This window comes from Apteryx rowi, unplaced genomic scaffold (assembly GCF_003343035.1).
Source record: "Apteryx rowi isolate R43461 unplaced genomic scaffold, aptRow1 scaffold_363, whole genome shotgun sequence".
NCBI classification, from domain to species: Eukaryota; Metazoa; Chordata; class Aves; order Apterygiformes; family Apterygidae; genus Apteryx; species Apteryx rowi.
In genome coordinates this window covers 564,771-584,583 of record NW_020450119.1, presented here as the reverse complement: position 1 = coordinate 584,583, position 19,813 = coordinate 564,771, and the positions used below count along the sequence as shown (strand labels likewise).

At 44.3% G+C, this 19,813-nt stretch overlaps 1 protein-coding gene across 2 annotated transcripts in view; it reads right to left on the bottom strand.

Moving 5' to 3' along the window:
• Nucleotides 1-1,022: 1,022 nt before the first annotated feature.
• IVD (isovaleryl-CoA dehydrogenase) overlaps nucleotides 1,023-19,813 on the bottom strand; it is a 19,454-nt gene continuing 663 nt past the window's right edge. The window contains exons 1-12 of one of the 2 annotated variants that reach the window (XM_026073184.1): nucleotides 19,735-19,804; nucleotides 17,497-17,586; nucleotides 15,441-15,492; nucleotides 12,417-12,586; nucleotides 10,261-10,354; nucleotides 9,606-9,742; nucleotides 8,447-8,543; nucleotides 5,756-5,849; nucleotides 4,466-4,547; nucleotides 3,884-3,988; nucleotides 3,157-3,229; nucleotides 1,024-3,007 (exon numbers count right to left, since the gene is read on the bottom strand). In XM_026073184.1, the coding sequence (XP_025928969.1) occupies nucleotides 2,874-3,007; nucleotides 3,157-3,229; nucleotides 3,884-3,988; nucleotides 4,466-4,547; nucleotides 5,756-5,849; nucleotides 8,447-8,543; nucleotides 9,606-9,742; nucleotides 10,261-10,354; nucleotides 12,417-12,586; nucleotides 15,441-15,492; nucleotides 17,497-17,574 (1,116 nt within the window). In that variant the 5' untranslated portion in view covers nucleotides 17,575-17,586; nucleotides 19,735-19,804 and the 3' untranslated portion in view covers nucleotides 1,024-2,873. Of the gene's footprint in view, nucleotides 3,008-3,156; nucleotides 3,230-3,883; nucleotides 3,989-4,465; nucleotides 4,548-5,755; nucleotides 5,850-8,446; nucleotides 8,544-9,605; nucleotides 9,743-10,260; nucleotides 10,355-12,416; nucleotides 12,587-15,440; nucleotides 15,493-17,496; nucleotides 17,587-19,734; nucleotides 19,805-19,813 lie in introns of those variants that run through there. The other variant, XM_026073186.1, reaches the window with a different exon arrangement.

The following is a 19,813-nucleotide window of genomic DNA, read 5'->3' as shown; positions in this document are numbered from 1 at the left end:
GATATACCACTATATATATTTTTATCCTTTTAAAACAATTAAAGCAAGTGGGGGGGGGGGGGGAAGCTGCAGCCGGTAGGGAAGAGGAAGGGAGGACAAGGGAAGGCAGTACTGGCCCCATTCCCTCCGCGGCAGGTACCAGACGAGGTCCGTCCCTGCCCTCTGCTGGGAAACACCCCGCAGGAACACGGGTCACCCAGCAAAAGCGCATTTCTTTATTAGCACTGCATAGAGATTAAACTCCTGCTCACCTCCCAAGCCTTCCCCACCGCGCYGGGAGCCTCTCTCTCTTTGTTTTTTTAAATACCCCAGCGAGAACTGCTTGGCCCGAGGAACAGCAGCCCTTTCCCAAGGCAGCCCGTTCAACATCCATGCAGCGCTGCTCTGAAGGTGCCTGAAATTTGATTAACATAACCCTTAAGATTGATGAACCTCTCCCTTCACCCTACCCCACGGCATGTTAGACATTGATTCATTTTACCTTTAACTTGGAGCTGCTGATCAGCCTAGAAAAAGTGAGGCATTATTTATTATTCGTATTAAAAACAAGCCACTCCAGCATTTGCAGGGCAGGTTTAAAAAGCTGCAGTCCTTTCCAATTTAGAATATGTCTTTTTAAGCAATCTGAGTCTCTTGCAAGATCCTGACGTTGTTCAAACATTCATTTCAGAGAAGCTCCTCTGGCCAGAGACAGATCACAACACCATGATGCAGAGCCAATGCTCTTTTGAGCATCTTTGAGCAAAATTACAGTGATTCATGCTCCTGTCAAAGAGCTAAAAACACAGAGGTAAAATATGAGTTTCCAATATGTGCTAGAGACACTGTACTCCTGCTCTTTGCCACCCCTGCAAGTGCTCCCACCACCTCTCAGCTGGAGAGCTGCCGTTTGGCTGAGACACGGAGGCTGCACCTGCTCCACGGGGCAGATGAGCCCACGGCACTGCTCGCTGCATACGTGCCCTGGCCACAGCTTGCTTGCAACTGGGGGGGGGGGGGGGGGGGGGGGGGGGGGAAGGCCAGACCTCAGATCTGGAAGGAAATGTGGGTGCAAAGGCAGGGAGGGCATTCTGCTGTGCTTCCCTTGCCTGGGCAACTGAGGGGCCACAATGGCAGGACGAGCCGAAAGCAGCCTCCTTGCCACGCGGGTATAGGCTACAGGACGGGGGCTTGGCCATTTAGGGCTGCATTACTCATCGCCGGGGGAATCTGCAATCCAAACTACTTGGGCAACTCCAAAACCTCCTGCCCGAAAGCTTCCGTGGGACACCAGCTCGGGGTGCAGCAACTGCAGCAGTTTTGTACGCACCTCACTTGCGCTGCGAGGTCCATTCTCAAACCATTTTTGGGTACAGTTCAAGGGGGTACGCTTGACAAGCAAAGCCACCTATGTCCACACTGTCCTGATGCCCATCTCCACTAGCTTTACCCAGAGATTTACACTTACCCAACACTGAAAATTAATCCCTGGGACAACTGCAGAATGACAGCCCTCCAATGTAGCTGAATGTACATGAAGTTTAGGAAGAAGGTACTGCCACTGTGATTTTAGAAGCTGTTTCTAGTTCCAAAGGAACTGAAGTTTTATTGGCCTTTTGTATAAACACTTGGTGACCCAGCTGGCAATACAGGAAGGTGAATTTTTCTTCAGTCTGTGGCAATTTAAAATTCAGTATTAGTTTCTGTCACCTAGGACAGACAGATGGCAACTACAACCAAAAACAACACACAAAGCTTTAAGCTTTTCCATGTTAAAACTATTGGGAGGTTGCCTATATGGTAGCTGTTTAATTCATTCCTCCGTCATGTTTACAACAGCCCATTTTCCTTCATGATTCACTCTCTGAGGCTGTAGCACGCACTGCAGTTTTCCTTAGTAAGACTAGGTATACATTAATTTGATGTATTTAATACTCCCTGAAAACATCCACGAATACTGTTGCACTCACTCTGACTCCCTCTAGTCAAGCAAATGTGGAGTGTAAGTACATGCTTTTTACCAAAGGAACAACCTACAAACAAACAAAAAAACCCCCACAAATCCCAACCCAAAAGTCAACCTCCTTCTGCCTGACTTATTCATGGATATCACAGTACAGGTCTGACATTTTAACTGTTCCCAGAATGATGGATGGTGACACCTCTGAACAGATAACACAGCAGGAGGCCGTCAGTCAGAAGAGCAAAGACTTCAGGCTGCACTGAAATATCTCGAGAAGCAGCCGGGATAGGAAAGAAAGTGTGCAAAGAAATAGAAGTGGTGTTTTAATGAGGTTTTAGTAATCACAGCCTAAAACACTGCTTGTATGGCTATGATGCTTTGACGTTCATGATAGCTACCCCCCATGATTCGGCTGGCATTGAGTTCCCCAAAATGGAAGCTATTAATCCCACGGGAATGTCGCAATGGGAAATTCCTCTGTCCAGCAGGAGTAYGCTAAATGCTAGCTATTTAATGGCACTCAGTTTTTAAAGAGAGCAAAATTACTCCCTAGCCTGTTTTTCTGGATTGACTTTCCGTACTCAGCAACAGCTGCCTCCTGTTCCAGGCATACTGTTCAGCAGCCTGCTCTGATGGTGATACGTCCCCTGGATGAACCTCAGCTCTGTAGCACTGAGAATCCGGATGGCTTATGAACAGGATGAATCAGGCTGATCGTGAGAAGAAAAAAAACCACATTTTTCCTTCTATCCTATCGTCTGATTCATTCTATCAGCAAAGCCCAGCCCAGCAGCATCTGTTCACAGGGCAGACGGGAAAGAGTCTACAAGCGACAATCCCAGAATCACAAGCAGGAAGGAAAAGTTGTGCACCCCAGCTCTACAGTCAAAGGCCTCTTGGTAGTCAGGGTGCTGTCCCTCCCTGGTTGATATTACTTAAAAGCAGCATTAAATGCCCGGCCAATGATAAGTCTGCGCACTTCGCTGGTGCCTGCCCCAATCTCATAGAGCTTGGCATCACGCAGGAAACGCCCCATCGGGTAGTCATTGATGTATCCGTTCCCACCTACAACCAAAAAGAAGTCACAAGTCACATCTCTGATTTCAGGGATGAGGAGTGGGAGAGGCACTGCTCTTGCACTGTGTTTGGCTCTCTGCAGCAATCACTCAGTCTCTTCCTCAAAGAGGCAAACACTGCCAGTGACTGCACCTTACCGAGACACTGAATCCCATCCAGAGCCACCTGGGTAGCACATTCTGCTGAATAGAGGATCACTCCGGCACAGTCCTAAAGGAGAGACAAAAATCACTGACAGAGTCAGGAAAGGTGTCACCTGCCCTTCTCCAGTCTCCATGTTGCTCTGACCTTTCCATAACTCTGCAAACACCTGCTAGCAACTCTGAACTACTTCACCACCAAGGCACAAATTCATTCCCCAGCATGGAAGAAAACTCAGCAGTCTTTCTGTCACCGCAGAAGACTTGTATCGGGTCCATAAAGGCCACATGAAGACGGAACAAAAGAATGCAGGAGGGGAGCAGGTCTCTCTCACGAATGCACATCATGCCTAAAGGACACCAATGTGATTTGATATGGGATGCAGGGCTCTGTTTTCCAACTGTTAAACACTTGGTCCCCTACTCTGACTGACATGTGGTGACAGTGCCAGTTGTGGAGATGACAACACCTTGGAATGACTGCTGTAACTCCTTACAATAGCCAGGATATTGCGTTTGGGCTCCCAATAAACACCTACCAATGCTGCTAAATTTGCTGCCTTGGGGAACTAGGCTTTCTTTTGCTTTAGGGGGGGGGAAAAAAAAGTACTTGGAGAGCTGCGAGTTGAAACCCACAGTACAGAACCTCCACCTCACTCACAATTTGGGACCAAAATGAAAGGAACTCCCCTGGCATACAGAGTCCATGTGGAAGCAAGCTCACCTTTGCATTGAAATGGCCTTGGTCGCAGGCCTTTGCCACGTTGTAGACATACTGCCGACATGCCATCAGCCGGGTGTACATATCAGCCATCTTGCCCTGCATGAGCTACATGTCGCAGCAGGGAAAAAGAGATGTTTTACAGTTATTAAAACAACGCAAGATTGCAGAGAGCGAGGGAAGATTATTTTCCGCATGAGCACTGGGGATCCTAATGGTTCTTACAGGGCATTCCCTGTGCTGTCAAGTAGAAACTGGACAGCTGAAAAGAGGTGGATGCAGTGAAGAAGCCAAAGGATCTGTTGATTCATGAACTCCCAGATTTCAAGGCCAGCAGAAACATGCCATTCCCCATCCTTCACCCACCAGTAGAGGGTGGCCTCAGATAAACAGGCTCACAGGGATGCTTTCACCTTCTCATCACATCGTTATATCATGCAGCCCAGGAAAAGCTTCAGACATCTTTCTCCATGCAAAGCCCCAGTTCTCCCATGACAGAGCCACTTGTCTTCTCAGGGTGGGTTTTTTTTTTGTCTTTTTTAAAAGAGAAAATAAACAGCATTTGTAATCACTTTCCTGTCTCACCTGAAAGTGGCCAATTTTCTGTCCAAACGCTTCTCTTACATGTAGGTATGGAATTGCATGATCAAGTACAGCTTGCATGAGCCTAGGAAAGACATAGATATGCAGGAAGGGAAAAGGAAGGGGAAGAAAACAGAATAATTAACAGACAAGCAATAATTAAGTCTTGGAAGCTCAATCTAAGACAAAAAGGTTCTCAGGCACCTAGAGAGGGATGCTACTGCCTTCCTATAGCTACACTCAAACAACGCTAAAACTAAAATCCAAAGGTCCCGGTTTTCTGCCTTATGCTCTACACACTGCTTATTTGGGACACATCTCATGGTAAGGTCTTACCTTCTTAATTCAGGGGACTGAGATGAAGGGTTGAAGAGCTCTCTTACAACTGTAGCTAGGACAGTTTGTGCTGCCTTGCATCTCCAGAGAAGACCAACTCAAGGAGTACTAGCTAATACTACAAAAAAAGTGCAGATGAGAATGAGAATGGTGAAAAATCCTCCTCCTGCTTTATGGAAGATAAGTCTTTCCATATAAGGGTTAGTACAGAGAGACCACTTGGGGGGGCAAAGGGACTGTAAGGTAAAAAGAATTACTAGGGAGCCTAAGGACTGAGTAAATGAAGAACAAACCTTTTACTCAACCCAGTGGTCCTTCTATGTGAGAGCCTGGATAATGTTTTAGACTTTAAAGAAACTGTGCCATAAACAAGGAGTTCGTTATTCCAAGCAAGGTAATGCCATCCCTGGAAATGTTTAAATCAAAACTAGTTTTTCAGTCCAGGGAACAGCGTAGCCTGTGCTACACTGGAGGGCAGGAATTTTCAAATTTTCCTTTTGGCATTGTGTCCTCTACCCCTTGTCACTCAGAATACGTTCTATACAGATGTTCTCAAGCCGAGAAAAACAGCATGAGCGATGGGGAGGTGAGGAGAGCTAAAGGAAAAGGTAAAAAACACGCAGAGCAGAAGCAGAGTGAGCTGTGGTTGCCAGGGGGTGCCAACTGAGTGACTGCCTCTCAGGAGGGCCCTCAGACAGGAGACGATTACAGCCGTGAGCAGCTAAGACACGGCTGAATAATTCTCAGCGGCCACAGGATCTCCCTGCTCCTGCCTCCTCTGCACAACTCTGACCCAGCCACCTCCTCCCAGTTCTCCTTTGCTCTCCATGCCTGCCCAACAACTCAGTTCACCATCCTTCTGAGAGGTGCAACCCCAGTTTGAGACCCACCACACTAGGTGATCATGAAAGACTCTTCTGGTCTTAAAAACCTATGAAAGATGAAAAGAACCCTTACCCCAGTGGCCCACCAGACAGCACAAGTCTCTCCAGGTCCAAGCCGCTCATCAGAACGTAGACTCCTTTGCTCAGCTGCCCCAAGACATTTTTGACTGCAATCAGCAAAGGAAAGCGACTTATTTATGTGCAAAACTGAGAAGATAAGTGGTTGTCTGAGGGCCTACATTCTCTGGGGATTCAAACTGTCAGTCACTTTCACCTTCCTATCTGGCTTGAGACACAAGCATTCAGGATGAGCTGGACAGGCTCTGAGTTTTGACACATTCCTTCTACTACTGAAATATCTTTTCAATCCAGCCAAAGTCAAAAAGGGCAGTAAAGGGTTAAAACGTGCATTCACAGTCACTGCTATTCTATTGCCTGCTTTCTAGAGAATAAGGTGCTCTCCAGAGATCCTCCAGGCTTAACATTTGTATCAACAAGAATAGGGAACTTAATAGCCTGGGAGGACGAAGTGAGAGTCCTCTTCTCCAACCCATTAGTTTCTATCTAACTCAAACTGACAGTGACCAAAAGTTGTTACCATACGATGCCTACGAATCATGTATTTGAAATGAATGAATCCCGGTCTGATACACTCAGGCCATCTTTCTGGGCATTCCTAAAATAGAAAACCGAAGTTACACAGTCAACCAGCCAAAACTCACCACTCATCACAGGTCGGGGTGATAAACATTGTATTTTTCAATCTCAGAAGGCCAAACAGGCATTATCCCCCTTTCTGTGAAGAGGGCTGAGCAGAACATTGCAGTTGTTACAAATACATGTTTTAAAAGACAAGTGACTATTCCTGTGAAAACGGAACAGGAAAATAGCCACATTAGATAACAAGTTGAGAAGAAGAAACTTGGAAACCCATGTTACTTGGGGACAGTCTAAAGCATGTGCTGATGTTCACAAGCATAGAAGGAGAGAGAGGAATAAGACGACTCGTCTCCTCAGCAAGGCCGTCCCCTTACAGTCAGAGCGGAACTTGAAGCCTAACAACTGGGCTTGGTAGATGGACAGAGATTATCCATGGATCATGTCGTATAGAAGAACTGACATATACTTCAGGCTTTGATCACAAGAGATCTGAGAAATGTGATATGCAAACTTAAAGTGAGACAGGACTTGTGGACCCAGACAGATATTCTCCTGAAGCAAACAATCTGTTTTTCAGTGGCAGAAGCTAAAGGACTGCAATATCTCCTGCTTATTGATGAGTATGTTGACGAGTTGTATGGAGAAGTGCAGCCTCTGCAGGACTGTCATCATGTTACGGGAGCTAGGAAGGAGAATGAAACTCAGCTCTCTGAGAAAAATCTTAGAACCTCTATAGATGAGAAAAAAAAATACTAATAGCAAATGCTGCTTTAAAGAACAGAACCACCACCATTAGTAACAGTAAAATGATGAAGCTGCTCACAAGTGAYGACACCTCATAGCTGAAAAGAGGATTGAGCAGCCTGAACGTTTTCCTGTATGTCCAGGGAAAAGGGATGGGAAAGCATGCAGTGGGCTGAAAGATATGTGTGCTGACTGCACGAGGTGGGGCAGTCTCACAGCATTAGAACTGTCAGGGCTTTGAACCCACTTTTACCAATGCAACATGCCCAAGTGAATCCACAGAAAACGCTTACTATGAAAGAAACACCAGACACTCAGTGGAGCACAGTGAAACCCCACATATTTTAAAAGTGGATAGAATTGTAGTACTAGAGGACATTTTGATCATCCTGCAGACATATGAAAAGGCATCAGACTGGTTCAGCTTCCAAGCCAGAAGATCAGAAGCTGTATTAATGGCTAGAGTGCAAAGTGCGCTAACTTTCAACACTGCAGTGATGCGCTTCTCTGAGTTATCACAAAATAGAAGTCCTGTTACCACAAGAACATGCTGTTCTGTACGGATGATTACCCAGGAGATGATCTGAAGGCTGAGGCACTGGCCTTTCTGCTTTCAGAGTGTAGGGATCCAGTAAAGTTAAAAATGTCAGATTTCAGCTGAAACTCTTCGGCATACTGCAAAGTAGCTTTTGTTAGTATATGGGATGCAGAAGAGTTACTTGTTCTGCAGATTCGTAATTATGATTTTCAGGAATTCAGATAAGGGATCACCTCCATTTGCCATATAGTGGCTTTGAGTTTTCTTCTATCAACAAAAATAGCCATTGGAGTAACAAAAATAGCTATTAGTGTTGCCCCTCATAAGGCACATCCACCATCCTGCTGTCCTAACTAAAGGGGAAGTGATGTCCTTTTTCAGGCCCTAATCCCAGGAAAGTTCAGAAATGTTATAGGCAAACCAAAAATCTGTCAGGCAGTCTCCAGTGATTTTGGAGAAGGGAAACTTCAAGGCTAATACACTCTTCTGTATACTAGATGGGGAGCTCTAAAGGCAATAACAATCAGCAGTTTCTTTAGAAGCATCATTCAAGCTTTGCAAAAGCAGTGGTTAAGAGCTGTGTCCCTGAGGGTGAAACAGGAGTGATCTAACAAGGGACGTGCTCATTCAGTAGAATCCACCAGAGAGCACAGCACTTTTCTGATTTCACCAGCTCTCCTGTGAGGCTGCCAAAGAGCAGATAGCTATCTGGAAAGCCCTCTAGGACAGTCTGAACATGCATGTAATTGGTGATCCAGGCTGTCTGACCAAGAAGAGAGGGACCCACCATACGCATATGGCCATGACTTGAACCCAACTCACCTGGGATCTTGCAGTCTTCAAAGATCAATTCACAGGTATTAGACCCTCTCATTCCCAGCTTATCGAGCTTCTGGGCTGTGCTGAAACCTGGCATTCCCTGCAAAACCACAACAAGAAAAACAGATTTCAAACCTCTCAGTTCTGAAAGGCTAAATAAAATCATTACAGACTTATAAAGTTTCCCTGACCACATGAACACAGGCAGTATACCGGAAGGGAGTCAAAGTGACCCACCTGCTCCTGGAACAAGCACAGGTGTAAATGCAAGTGGGAAGGAAGCAAATGAGCAGGGAAACATGCACACCTGGGGGCACCATGCTAATTAGGCAAGTGAAACCATTTTCTAATGCACATAAATACTCAATAAATAATGATCTGGCCAGCTGCCAACACTGGCCCTGCTCTAGAGTAAGGATTACAAACTTTGGCCAGTGACTGAACTATTCTAGCTGCTAAGCTGGGTAAGTCCATCACAAGGTTTTCATTGAACTCAGATTTTTACATTTCCAGTATAATTTCTTTTATCATAACTTCCTGTCTTCATGAAATGCCTTGTTCTTTCCTAGTGGTAACAGACCTGTGCATAGTATATCACCAACTAACTAGAAGGAGAGGAGGAAAAGAAGAAAAAAAAAATCCGTGTTCCCCAAGGGGTCCCTGCATGAAGACCTGACTCTGCTCCCTTTGGCATGCTTTGTGTGCATGCTTCTGAAGGGACAGTGCAAGAAAGACCAAAAAATTAATAGAGTTATTTTAATGTCTCAACATTAAAAATGCAAGAATAGATAACTGGATAGTACAGCAGATCTACAAGGCCTCCAATACCCCTGACAAATTTTGGAAACAGGCAAGCCCTTTCATATTAGGCTTTTGTCCATTTTCTCTACATTTCTAGACCAAAAGACGAGTTACGTGCATAGATGCAAAATCCAAAAGCTCCCAGCTCATAGTGCAATATGCCATATTAGTGAGGCAGGGGACTAATCTCATGGGTTTGTAAAATTCAGGAAGGGGGTAGTTTGCCTTTGAGCAAGGGGCTGGCAGTTTATCAAGAGGAAAATAGCTGATTTCTAAATGAGCCAGTTAGGGTGAAGGACAGCAGCTCCAACACAGCCTAAAATAAAACTGAGAGGCTTATTATACTGTAACTTAAACCTACCTTCTCCACAATGAATGCAGTTATACCGTGGGAGGCTGGAACAGCATTAAGGTCAGTTTTAGCATAAACAATGAGAACATCTGCATCTGGCCCGTTGGTGATCCAAAATTTGCTCCCATTCAAAACAAAATAGTCCCCTAGAAGCACAGAGATGCATGCAATCTGTTAGCTCACAACAGAACACCACCGCTCCCTTCACCCAAATTATTTCAGAAGAGGCTTCCAAGGATGCTCTCTAAGACTTCACAAACAGCATACACAAAGTCCTTTCCAAATTCAAGAAAACTTGTTTCCTTTGTTTCTAGAGCCCAAAGATTGAGTTTAATGAATGCCTGACAAACTAAAGCACCTGGCACTGCTTCCAGCATACCACTACCTTCCACCTCCATAACCAGAAGTGAGAGACCAAAAACGTGTCCACTTCGGTACATCCAACCACCCATCCCATGTCTTCACTATCTCGCTTTTATCATACACTGCGACTTTTCTGGGAGGCAGCACAAGCAGGAGCCTGGGAACATGGCTGGGGTATACCCAAGACTGAACACCTTTCAGAGTATTGGGGAGGTTAATATAAATTTAGAAGAGACATTATTTATGCTGGCCAGGAGAAACACTGGCAAGACCTATCCAGGTAGCATATGACATGGTTTACCTTTTCTATCTGCCTTCAGCTTCATGGAGACAACATCAGATCCAGAATTGGGTTCACTCATTGCTAATGCTCCAATGTGCTCCCCACTGATTAGCTGGAAGGAAAGACAAACATAAGAAAGGGAGGGAAAATTGTACTGTTGCATTTCCGTTCCCTCTTCAGTCTGTCTTTTTCTGCACTGAAGCTCAATAGCAGTTGTTCTGCTTAACCGGCAAGTGAGGACTCTACCTTGTTCCCAGTACAGTCCTTGCAGCAAGCTCCCTTGTGCTGCTGTGCTGAGGGAACAGAACCAAATCACAGTGGGATGAGCTGGATGACTCAACTCATGTCTGAGTTAGTGTTTTAAAAGCAGAGCTGTACTCATCTATCTCCAGGAAGGTGCCAAAAGAACCATGCAGGCAGCCATATGCCTCTCCCAAACTCCTTGCTCTGTGCTTTATGACTGCCCTTTTAAATAAACTGCAGTGGTTAAACACAAAAGGCCAATGAGGGGGATGAATAGAGATTGCAAAGTGCTTAGCAATGTGCTCATAGCTTGGTCCCCCTACACTCGTGCTAGGATAGCAGATGGACACCCTCCTTCTGTGCCTGCTCATGCCAGGCTCTGGCATAGCTGTTGCTTCCTCTTCTCTGTTCCTTTCATCCTGCCCTTTTCTCCTTGCCTTTTCTTTTTTTTCCCCTGTGTATTTTCTTCCATCTTGTCCTCCTTATGATCTCTCACTTTTAAAAAACAGTTTCAATACTAGAGATTATGTTCAATCAACTCAATCCATCAGTGGATTTTAACAGAAGACTTGGTGACAGGCTGAAAACTAGTTAGTGTCACTGTACAGAACAGCAAGACTTGTCTTTGGTTTATCATTAAGTACTCTCAAGAACCAGGATAAGTTAAAAACTAAAATTGTTGCCTATCTCATATTGAAAGCCAGTGAATAAGGGCATTAAAATACATCTGAGGAACAACTATGACATCTGGGGTTACGTACTGCCAGATTGCACAAGAATGCTTTGAGGAAGCAATAGAGCGCTTTGTAAGCGGTTTAATTCTAGTCTTTTGGGCTAATAATTTTAATAGCTGGGATTCAATGTACTGGCTTTGTTTCTCTAGATGTTTAAATATTGAAATCTCTTTAACAGACTTTTGGGTTACAAACACGAATGCCCCCTGAATGATGAAGATGATTCCATATAATTAATTAGCATAGGCAAACCAAGCATTCAGACAGTGAAAATGCAAAATGTAGAAAATAGGAACACAGCAAGTTTTGTCCAGAAATCTTGAAGTGCTTTGGGAAGTTGGAAAAACATCATCCAGCAACACCTCACAGCCCCATTTTGTAACACAGAGAGACTGACTGCCTGTCCAAGGTCACCCAGCCAGCCACAGGTCACACCAGGAATAACTTACTACCCTATCCACTGGACCATGCTGCCTATAAGCACTGACCCTGAAAAAGGCTGAAATATGACAAATAAACAAGTTCTGAATTGGATTAATATGACAAAAGCAATCATATTAATCTGGGGAAGGGCAAGTTTGGTAAGTACAATATTTCCTAAAGCACTGAAACCAGCTGATCCTTAAAATGCTACACACCATGAAAGACAAACTCATCCTTGCACGCAGCTGTACAGAAAAGAGATACTAATCTGCTGGCTTGCTGTGCCCTAGAAAACTTTTCCAGGGTCTTGTTCTGTTGCTACCTACTTGAAACAAAGCAGAATTCTCTCTTCTCTTTTTCTGAGAATCTTTTCATAAAGTAATTCATGCTACCGGAGAAACGTGATAGATACGGTGATAACACTGACTCTTCTCACCTGAACTGCACATAAGAGCCTGATCTTCATGAGGTCTTTCCTGCTAATATTAAGAGGAAGAGGCTGGCACTGAACCAGTGTAGGGAAATGACAGCAACAGAAGCTTCATCCCAGCCCAGTTCAGCGTATACAGCTGACAGGCACACAAACCTGAGGTAGTGCCAGACCAGATCAGCAATGGCAAACTGTGAAGTCCCGTGAACTTTCTCATACTTTTAGTGTCCTAAATCCCACAGTGATGCAAAATGCATTATATTTTCCTCACATGACTCATATTTCCTCACACAGTGCCAAAACCCCAGATCTTTCTAATTTCACCTTCTCTTCCAGTCATATACCTTGGGTAAGTACTGCTCTTTTTGTGCTTCGTTGCCGTTCCGCACTAGCTGGTTAATACAAAGGTTTGAGTGGGCACCATAACTGAGTCCAACAGCTGCTGATGCACGAGAAACTTCCTCCATCACCAGCACATGGTCCAGATACCCCATAGCAGATCCACCATATTTTGCTATCAAAAAAAAAAGAAAAAAAAGAAAAAAAAGAAGAAATACTCACATTAATCATCATGAAGTAAATCACACATACACAAGACTCCCAGGCTGGGCTGTCTTGAGTGATGCCCGAGACACACGAGGGCTTCTGTTTCTGACTGACACTATCCTTAAGCTGCCAACACTTGCACAATAGTGCAGCTTTCACATCAACCATACTCAAGCGTAACGTTAATGCTATCATGAAGATTAAATCACAAATATGTAGAAAGAACAAATAGAAAGGACGAAACCTGTTTCAGAGAAGAGTCAATATTAGACAACCTGTGGGAAGGAAGCTAGCGGAGGGAAATGTCAAGCCACTTCCAATCGCAGGAGCTTCGGGAAAGACCTCTTTTATACTAGTCAAACAGAGAAGTGGCAACCTATATTAGGTGAGGGGACAGAGGAGTACTGGCAGAATTTGTGAAGTCCAAACGTTTGTTGTAACAAGCACCCCAAACAAATGAGGAACCCTCAAGTTGCTCAAAATGTGGGACATTATGAATTTCTCTATGTCCACAAGTGTGTAGAAGGCCAGCATTTTGAGTGACAACTGATTTGGAATGGGTAAGATCCCGAAATTAAACTGCTATACTCCAACAGTGGCAAGAATATGGAATTCAACATAGGATGAAAGGAGACAGAGCAGCACAGCCATCATAACTGGGAATCTAGTGAAACACATTGAGCTAAGTCTAAAACTGTCAATCGATAAGATTAAAGACAGGGTAGAAAAGGAAGAGAAAGAAGGTAGGAAAAGAGAAGGCTGAGAAATACATAATGGCCTGGAACAGGCTGAGAACCCCTTATAAATATATACACACTATGTATGTATGCATACACACACTCACATCCAGAAGTAAAAGCTTGGTTTTACAGGCAAGAAGCAAGTGATTGTATCAGTAAGAAAGGAATTAAACAGGGTACAGACACTGCAAACTAGTCAGAGAGGTCATCTGGGAGCACTTAACAGCCATCAACAAGAATGCTTTAAGGAAGCAGCAACAACAGTAAGAGCAAATATGTTTGTCCGCTCAGCAGAGTGCTCAAGAGCTGAGTGCATAACCTGGGCTGAAAGAGAGCTACTGCCCCTAACTCAACAAATTAACACAGCAGCCACTGGCATCGGGTACAGCCTTTCAGTACTCATTTTGACTCCCATCTGTATATGCAGGGCACTTTATCCGAAATCTCCTCTCTCTACTTCAAATCAGGGTTTGTGTTTTTACCATCAATATCTTGGAAGAAGGGAATCCTGGAAGCAAACAGGAATGTTGGACACAAGGTGAAGGTAGGTGAATGCAGATAAATGGAGTTCCTCATTTCTAGTTTGGGCACTATGGCATTTAACAGCTTCTCTCATACACCAAAACAAGAGAGTTTTTTGCACATATACTACCGACTGGGTTGGATGCTATTGTCTCAAAAAAGGAAAGTTAACTGCCTGCTTTAAGCAGTACAGGCCTATGAATGCTCTGTACCACAAAAGCTACAAGAAAATAATCCTGCCAGACAACTTATGTAATACAAACTACAGTGTGATCTAGGGACGGTGCACTTCCAAAATGACTCTTTATACGTGACATGCCTGTATTATCGTTCCATAGCAGCTATACATTTGCATTTCCTAACGTAGCTCTTTATAAAATAAATGCAAAATTACAAAGCAGCACAGTGTGCTTAGTTTTAAAAATGAAACAAAAAGCACTGTCATTTCAAATGCTCCCTAATAGAGTTGATCCACTGGTGCCTGCCTAATCAATCACGTACTCCCATAAGGTTTTATACTATCTTCACATCCTCAACTCCAGTCTTCACTGTGTACAACAAATCCGATGCCGACAAGGAAACTGCACTTAATTATACAATGAAAAATCATAAGACAAAAATGTTTGGGTGTAGAAAGGTTTTAGAGGTAAATCTTTGAGGAAATCAAAGTGGACAGGACTCATGAGGAGATGGCTTATTTATAATGTGGGAAACTGCTGTAAGCCTCAGGCACAACATCAAAGAAAAAAGGTAAGAGTGAGAAAAAAAAGGAGCAGCAGTAAATTGGGAAGAGTAAAGAGAAAGAAAGCAGGACTACAGACTCTTTCAAACACTCTCAGTGCCACTGAAAGAAATGCAGAGGCATTATTTCAATGCATTGCTATTCAGCTTGCTTCTGCAGAAGCCTTTGCACACGCACATCTAGAAACGCAGACTTTACGATGGGGAAATAAAGGCCCCATTGGCTGCTCTCCTCCATTAAGGGTTTCTCTTCATTATACTCTATTACTGCATTCAGCATGACCAGAGCAGTCTCAGTAATATACAACATTAATCAAACACTTTAACTAATCCGGACAAGGCTGAACAAAGTTTACCCTGATTTTTTCTGACTGGTTGGATGCAATCCTCCATTAGCTATCACAGCTTTCCACAGAACTGTTCTATATCCTGTAACTCCTCCTATTTGTTCTAGGATACTTTAATTTACAGCTCTCTTTCTTTAAATTTACAGTAAATGCTTCATATCAGAGAAGCAGACACGTATTTGAGTTAGGTGCATTAGGTTTGGAGAAACCATTTCTGAACAGTACTTTTAAATTGTAAAAGTCATTTTATAATTGTCCAAAAGTCCGACAAGAGAAAAAGGATTCTGATTCAGTATAGAACACCACAAACATCCAAAGAATGTTTAAAAAAATGTGAAAATAGGAGCTTCTGGACAAAAAGAATGTTACATCATGTACAAGTTTACTATGAACCAGAAGGGGTAAGCTTTAGCATTCTCCCTTTTGTTTGAAGAATCACCCAACAGATGTTAGAAGGTGGGAACAGACTTACCAGGAGCTGTGATCCCCAAAACTCCCAGTTCCCCAAGTTTCTTCCAAAATTCCTACAAACACAGAACAAGCGATCAGTCCAGAGTCACAGTCAGGGCAGCAGGATGAGAAGCCTTCCCAAGTAGCTCACTGGACACAGCTATTTGCTTTATTCACATGAGACCTCAGAGATAAGCACACGGATTTCTCCCGCAGCAGCAACTCCATCCTTTGGACTCGCATCCCACAAGACTTAAGGACACTAGTTACACTGCCCATAAGCAGTCTGTTGACTTCAGTGAGATAATTCACAGTGCTAAATTTCATTCTGCAGGGACAGGTCCTAAAGGTTTAATTTGTTGCCCAGTTTAAGGAGAATTTTGGTGAATTAAAGCCTCCCATTAACTTCAAAAACTGCACTTCCATATACTATCTCTTGCTAAAGAGCAATTAGGATCTTGTGACTTAAGTCATTTATTCTGGCCTTTACCTCCCACATCCTTGTCGCAGGGCCCACACCTCAAGTTTTGGCAGGACTGCGTAGGCCTATTAGCCTGTGGTTGCCACGAAGAGCAGTTAACATAAGTAATCCATGACCAAACCCCTAGAAATACTGAGAAGAGTTGCTATCACTGGGTGATTTATGACTCTTCCAGTAAAACAGAAGCAGATAACTGAAGCTGAGGCAACATCCTTGGAGAGATAAAGGAAGGAATGTTACAGTTGGGGGCAGGAAAAGCAATTGCTGAGGCAAGCAGTGCTGCCGCCTGCCTCAAGCAGTACTGAAAAAACTATAAAAGGTGACCGCAACAAAGAACATGTGAACACTTTGGATTTGTGAAGCTAAAGGAGCTGAATACACAAGGGCCACTCACGTACATAACCTCTAGGTTTCCAAGACTGCCAGGACACCAGAGTCACATGGGGACATCATAACATTGCTTAGTATTGCATAGTTGGACACATATCCTACGAAGCTCCTCTGCTAGAGGACAGGCTGTCCTTCTTGGCTGCTGACTGCTCGACTCGCCCATTACCCAGGTGTATCATTCTGGCAACCACACCACCCAGTGACTGCTGCGCTGAAGCCACAAACACGAGGCATGGAGCTGCAGGCTGATCTGCGACGTACAGATCAGCGGTGTCTGGCACACGGTGTCACAGAGCGAGAGGGAAGCCACAGCACAACACAGCAGCAAAGGATGCCATCAGTTAGGGGCACATCTGCTACAGGGGACATTTCCTTGGTGCTGCCTCAGACAGCAGCCTCTCTGCTACACAACGGACAGGCAGGTGAATGCTTGTCACATGGCCTCAGGGTCCAGCAATAAGAAAATTACCTGTGGATAGTCTTCAGAGACTTCAAAAAGTATTACTCAATAGCTCTGGATGACATCTGGTGCACCGGACTCAATTTATATACTTAACTTCAAAGCTGTGTGCGTATCCCTGAAAATGTCAACATCAGAGCTCTGGGAAATCCTAGCAGTTGTCTGAGCTTTAAGTCTTATGGAGCTTATGAAAACCAATGGTGAGATCTCTCATTTTCAAACTGTCCTGCTTCACAGAACTTGACATTTTTGTTAGGAAGGTAAGTTTCAGCCTCACAGCGAAACAGCTCTACCTTTCAGCATTTGCACGCAATATTTTCACAACACATTTGAGAGGAGACTCTCGGATGTCTGAGAAAGGGTTGTGCACAAAAGAATTCCCATGCTCTGTGCAGTAGCCAGGAGAATGCAAGGCACATATTAGGGAAGGAGTCTCTGAACAGAGCCAGGCAGAAGCATCACGATGGAAATCCAAACAAGCAAGTCAGAGGCCTGACCATTATCACTCTACCTCCATTTTTTTGCTGGATGCTGGCTAGTTTCTTCCCTAGGTGGCTGAATGTAAATAACTTTTTGATTCCTTGTTTTTATTCTATTCACATTTTCTTTATGACTTTCAAGTTTGAAAATCTGATGAATATGTTCCCACGGTGTGGGCTGGGATTCCTTCTCCGGACTAAGGTACAGCTCAAAGCACAGACAGGCTTCGACTACCACCTATTTCAAATGCACACAGGAAATGCTTACCCGCATGTCTTTGAATTCATTCTCCTGGTCAATTTGTTGGGCCTTCGGAGCCAAATGCTCCTGACAGAACTTTGTCATGGTCTGCCTAAGCTGGGAAAAGAGGAGAAGAGAAACATGCACATTAAACCCCATCAATATATTGTCATTCTCTTCCCTGGGATACTTCCAACATTCCCTTGCCAGACAGTTCCAGGATCCCAAACTCAGAAGCACAAGAGTAAAAGCAAATCAAAGTTTTAGGTCACAGGTTGAAAGACAATACAAAAGGCCCTTTTGTCTCTTAGTGCTAACGGACCTAAATTTTACCCAGAATCTCATGTTAAACATCTTACCCCAACACGAGAGAATGCTACTGAACTACTTCCGAACACTAGGTTTTGGTGGGATGTTTTTGGTCAGGAAACTTTGAAAGCTGATGAACAGATTCTGATGTATTATACTAACCCAGTAGTTGTTGCTGTATACATTTAATAATATGTGGATACCTGTAATAAGCACGCATACCAATTAAGATGTGTCAGTATACCAAATTAGAACTACATTAGCTATCCTGGTATTTTCTACAGAGGGGAAATCGGATAGAATCAGGTATGCTGGTTGTTCTAAATGCTAAGATTTCTAAATTCTTTTCTAAATTTTAAAATCTGAATACTTACATGTATTTTGCAGAGGTCTATATGCATACTAGAAGTATGAAAAATGCATACAATATCTTAAATGTATACAATATCTTAACAAAGAGATTTAAAAACTTTGTCTAAGTACTATGGTAGGACTTAAAAATTCTATTCTTTCCTTTTGGTTCTTTATCTGCACATGTTAGTGCTAGCAAAGGAGCTAAACTGACAGTCTTAAGAGACTGAAGCCCTCTGCTGTTTAACCAAAACCTGTAGAAGGGGCAGCAGCCACAAACCAAAATATACCCAGCGTGCTCTGCCTCTCTTCTCTCAACCCACACCAGAAAGACCTTCTTCTTTAAAAGTAAGAATATATTTTAGTATCCATGGCCACACAGATCTTGGATCCCAGTACTGCCAAGCAAGTTTCTCCTCCAAGATAGATTTTTTATTTTTAACGTTTGATGCTTCCACTAAGACAAAGCTGACATCAGCAAAGTTGTTGAGCATAAAACTACAAAAATACACCTTGTTGTCATAATAATAATAAAAAAAGTTTGTAATCATTACAGATTGGGGGATGGACTCAAAGAGGCATCCCAAACTCTCCAAGCAGGCTTGTAACACTTAGATTGCTCTTAACATTAAACAAACTGAGTTACCAAATGTATACATATGTTTTTAAAGCTTTTTCGCAAAGGAGATWGAGACTACAGAAATATTTTCTCCTTTTACACCTACTGAATATAGAAGCACAGGGAAACACCATGTTTACTCAGAACTGAGAGGACTATGTCGCATACACCATGAACAGAAGACAGCTAAAGAAAAATACAGTATTAAGAAAGAAATAAGAATGAATATATTTATTTCACACATCTGTACACTCGTACTGTCAAAAATATCTAGAAGGTATGGGCTATACATCCAGCTCTGAGCAGCACTAAGGAGACATTTAGTTTAATTGGCAAAATCTGTTTGGACTAATGCTTTGAAGATGCTGCCTTTCACACCATACCCTGGGGCAGCAGGGAATAAACGCTGTGATGACCAGCACTAAGTCGGCATTGAACACAAGAGAAACTCATAAAACTAAGAATTAATATCCCCAATTATAAAATGGACAGGAGAACAAGCTGGGAGAGCTGCACTACTTCTTTTGAGAGGATTTGACCGGACCCAACTCGTTTTGTTTTGTAGGTGACCGCATTTCTGATCAGGCTGGCTTAATGAGAATGCGGGGAACCTGCTCACACAGGCCTCCGTTTCGCAGCATTCGTTGCGAAAGAGGTGGAAGGGAGAAGCCGAGCAAGGTGGTCCCGTGGCTGGGCTGCCCTTCGGCCGGGGGGACCGGGGATCGCCCGCTTCCCCGCCGCGGCACCGTACACCCGTGGCACGGGCGCGCCCTGCCCCAGCGGGGCCGCGCCGCGCCCCCACGGCGCGCCGCGGGATTGGCTGCGGCGGCCGGGAGGCGGCCTATCAGAGCCCACCCTACCGCCACACCCCCGGCGGGAAGGCGGGCCGCCCTCCCACGTGGGCCGCCCTCTTCCCCTCCGGCCCCGGCCCGCTCGGCTGCCCGCCGCGGGCAGCGCCCGCACCCCGGGCCCGGCCCGGCCCGTACCTGCCGCTGCTCGTCGCTCAGCCCGTTGACCGTGTCGTCCACCGCCAGCCCCGCGCTGCCCCGCCGCAGCAGCCCCAGC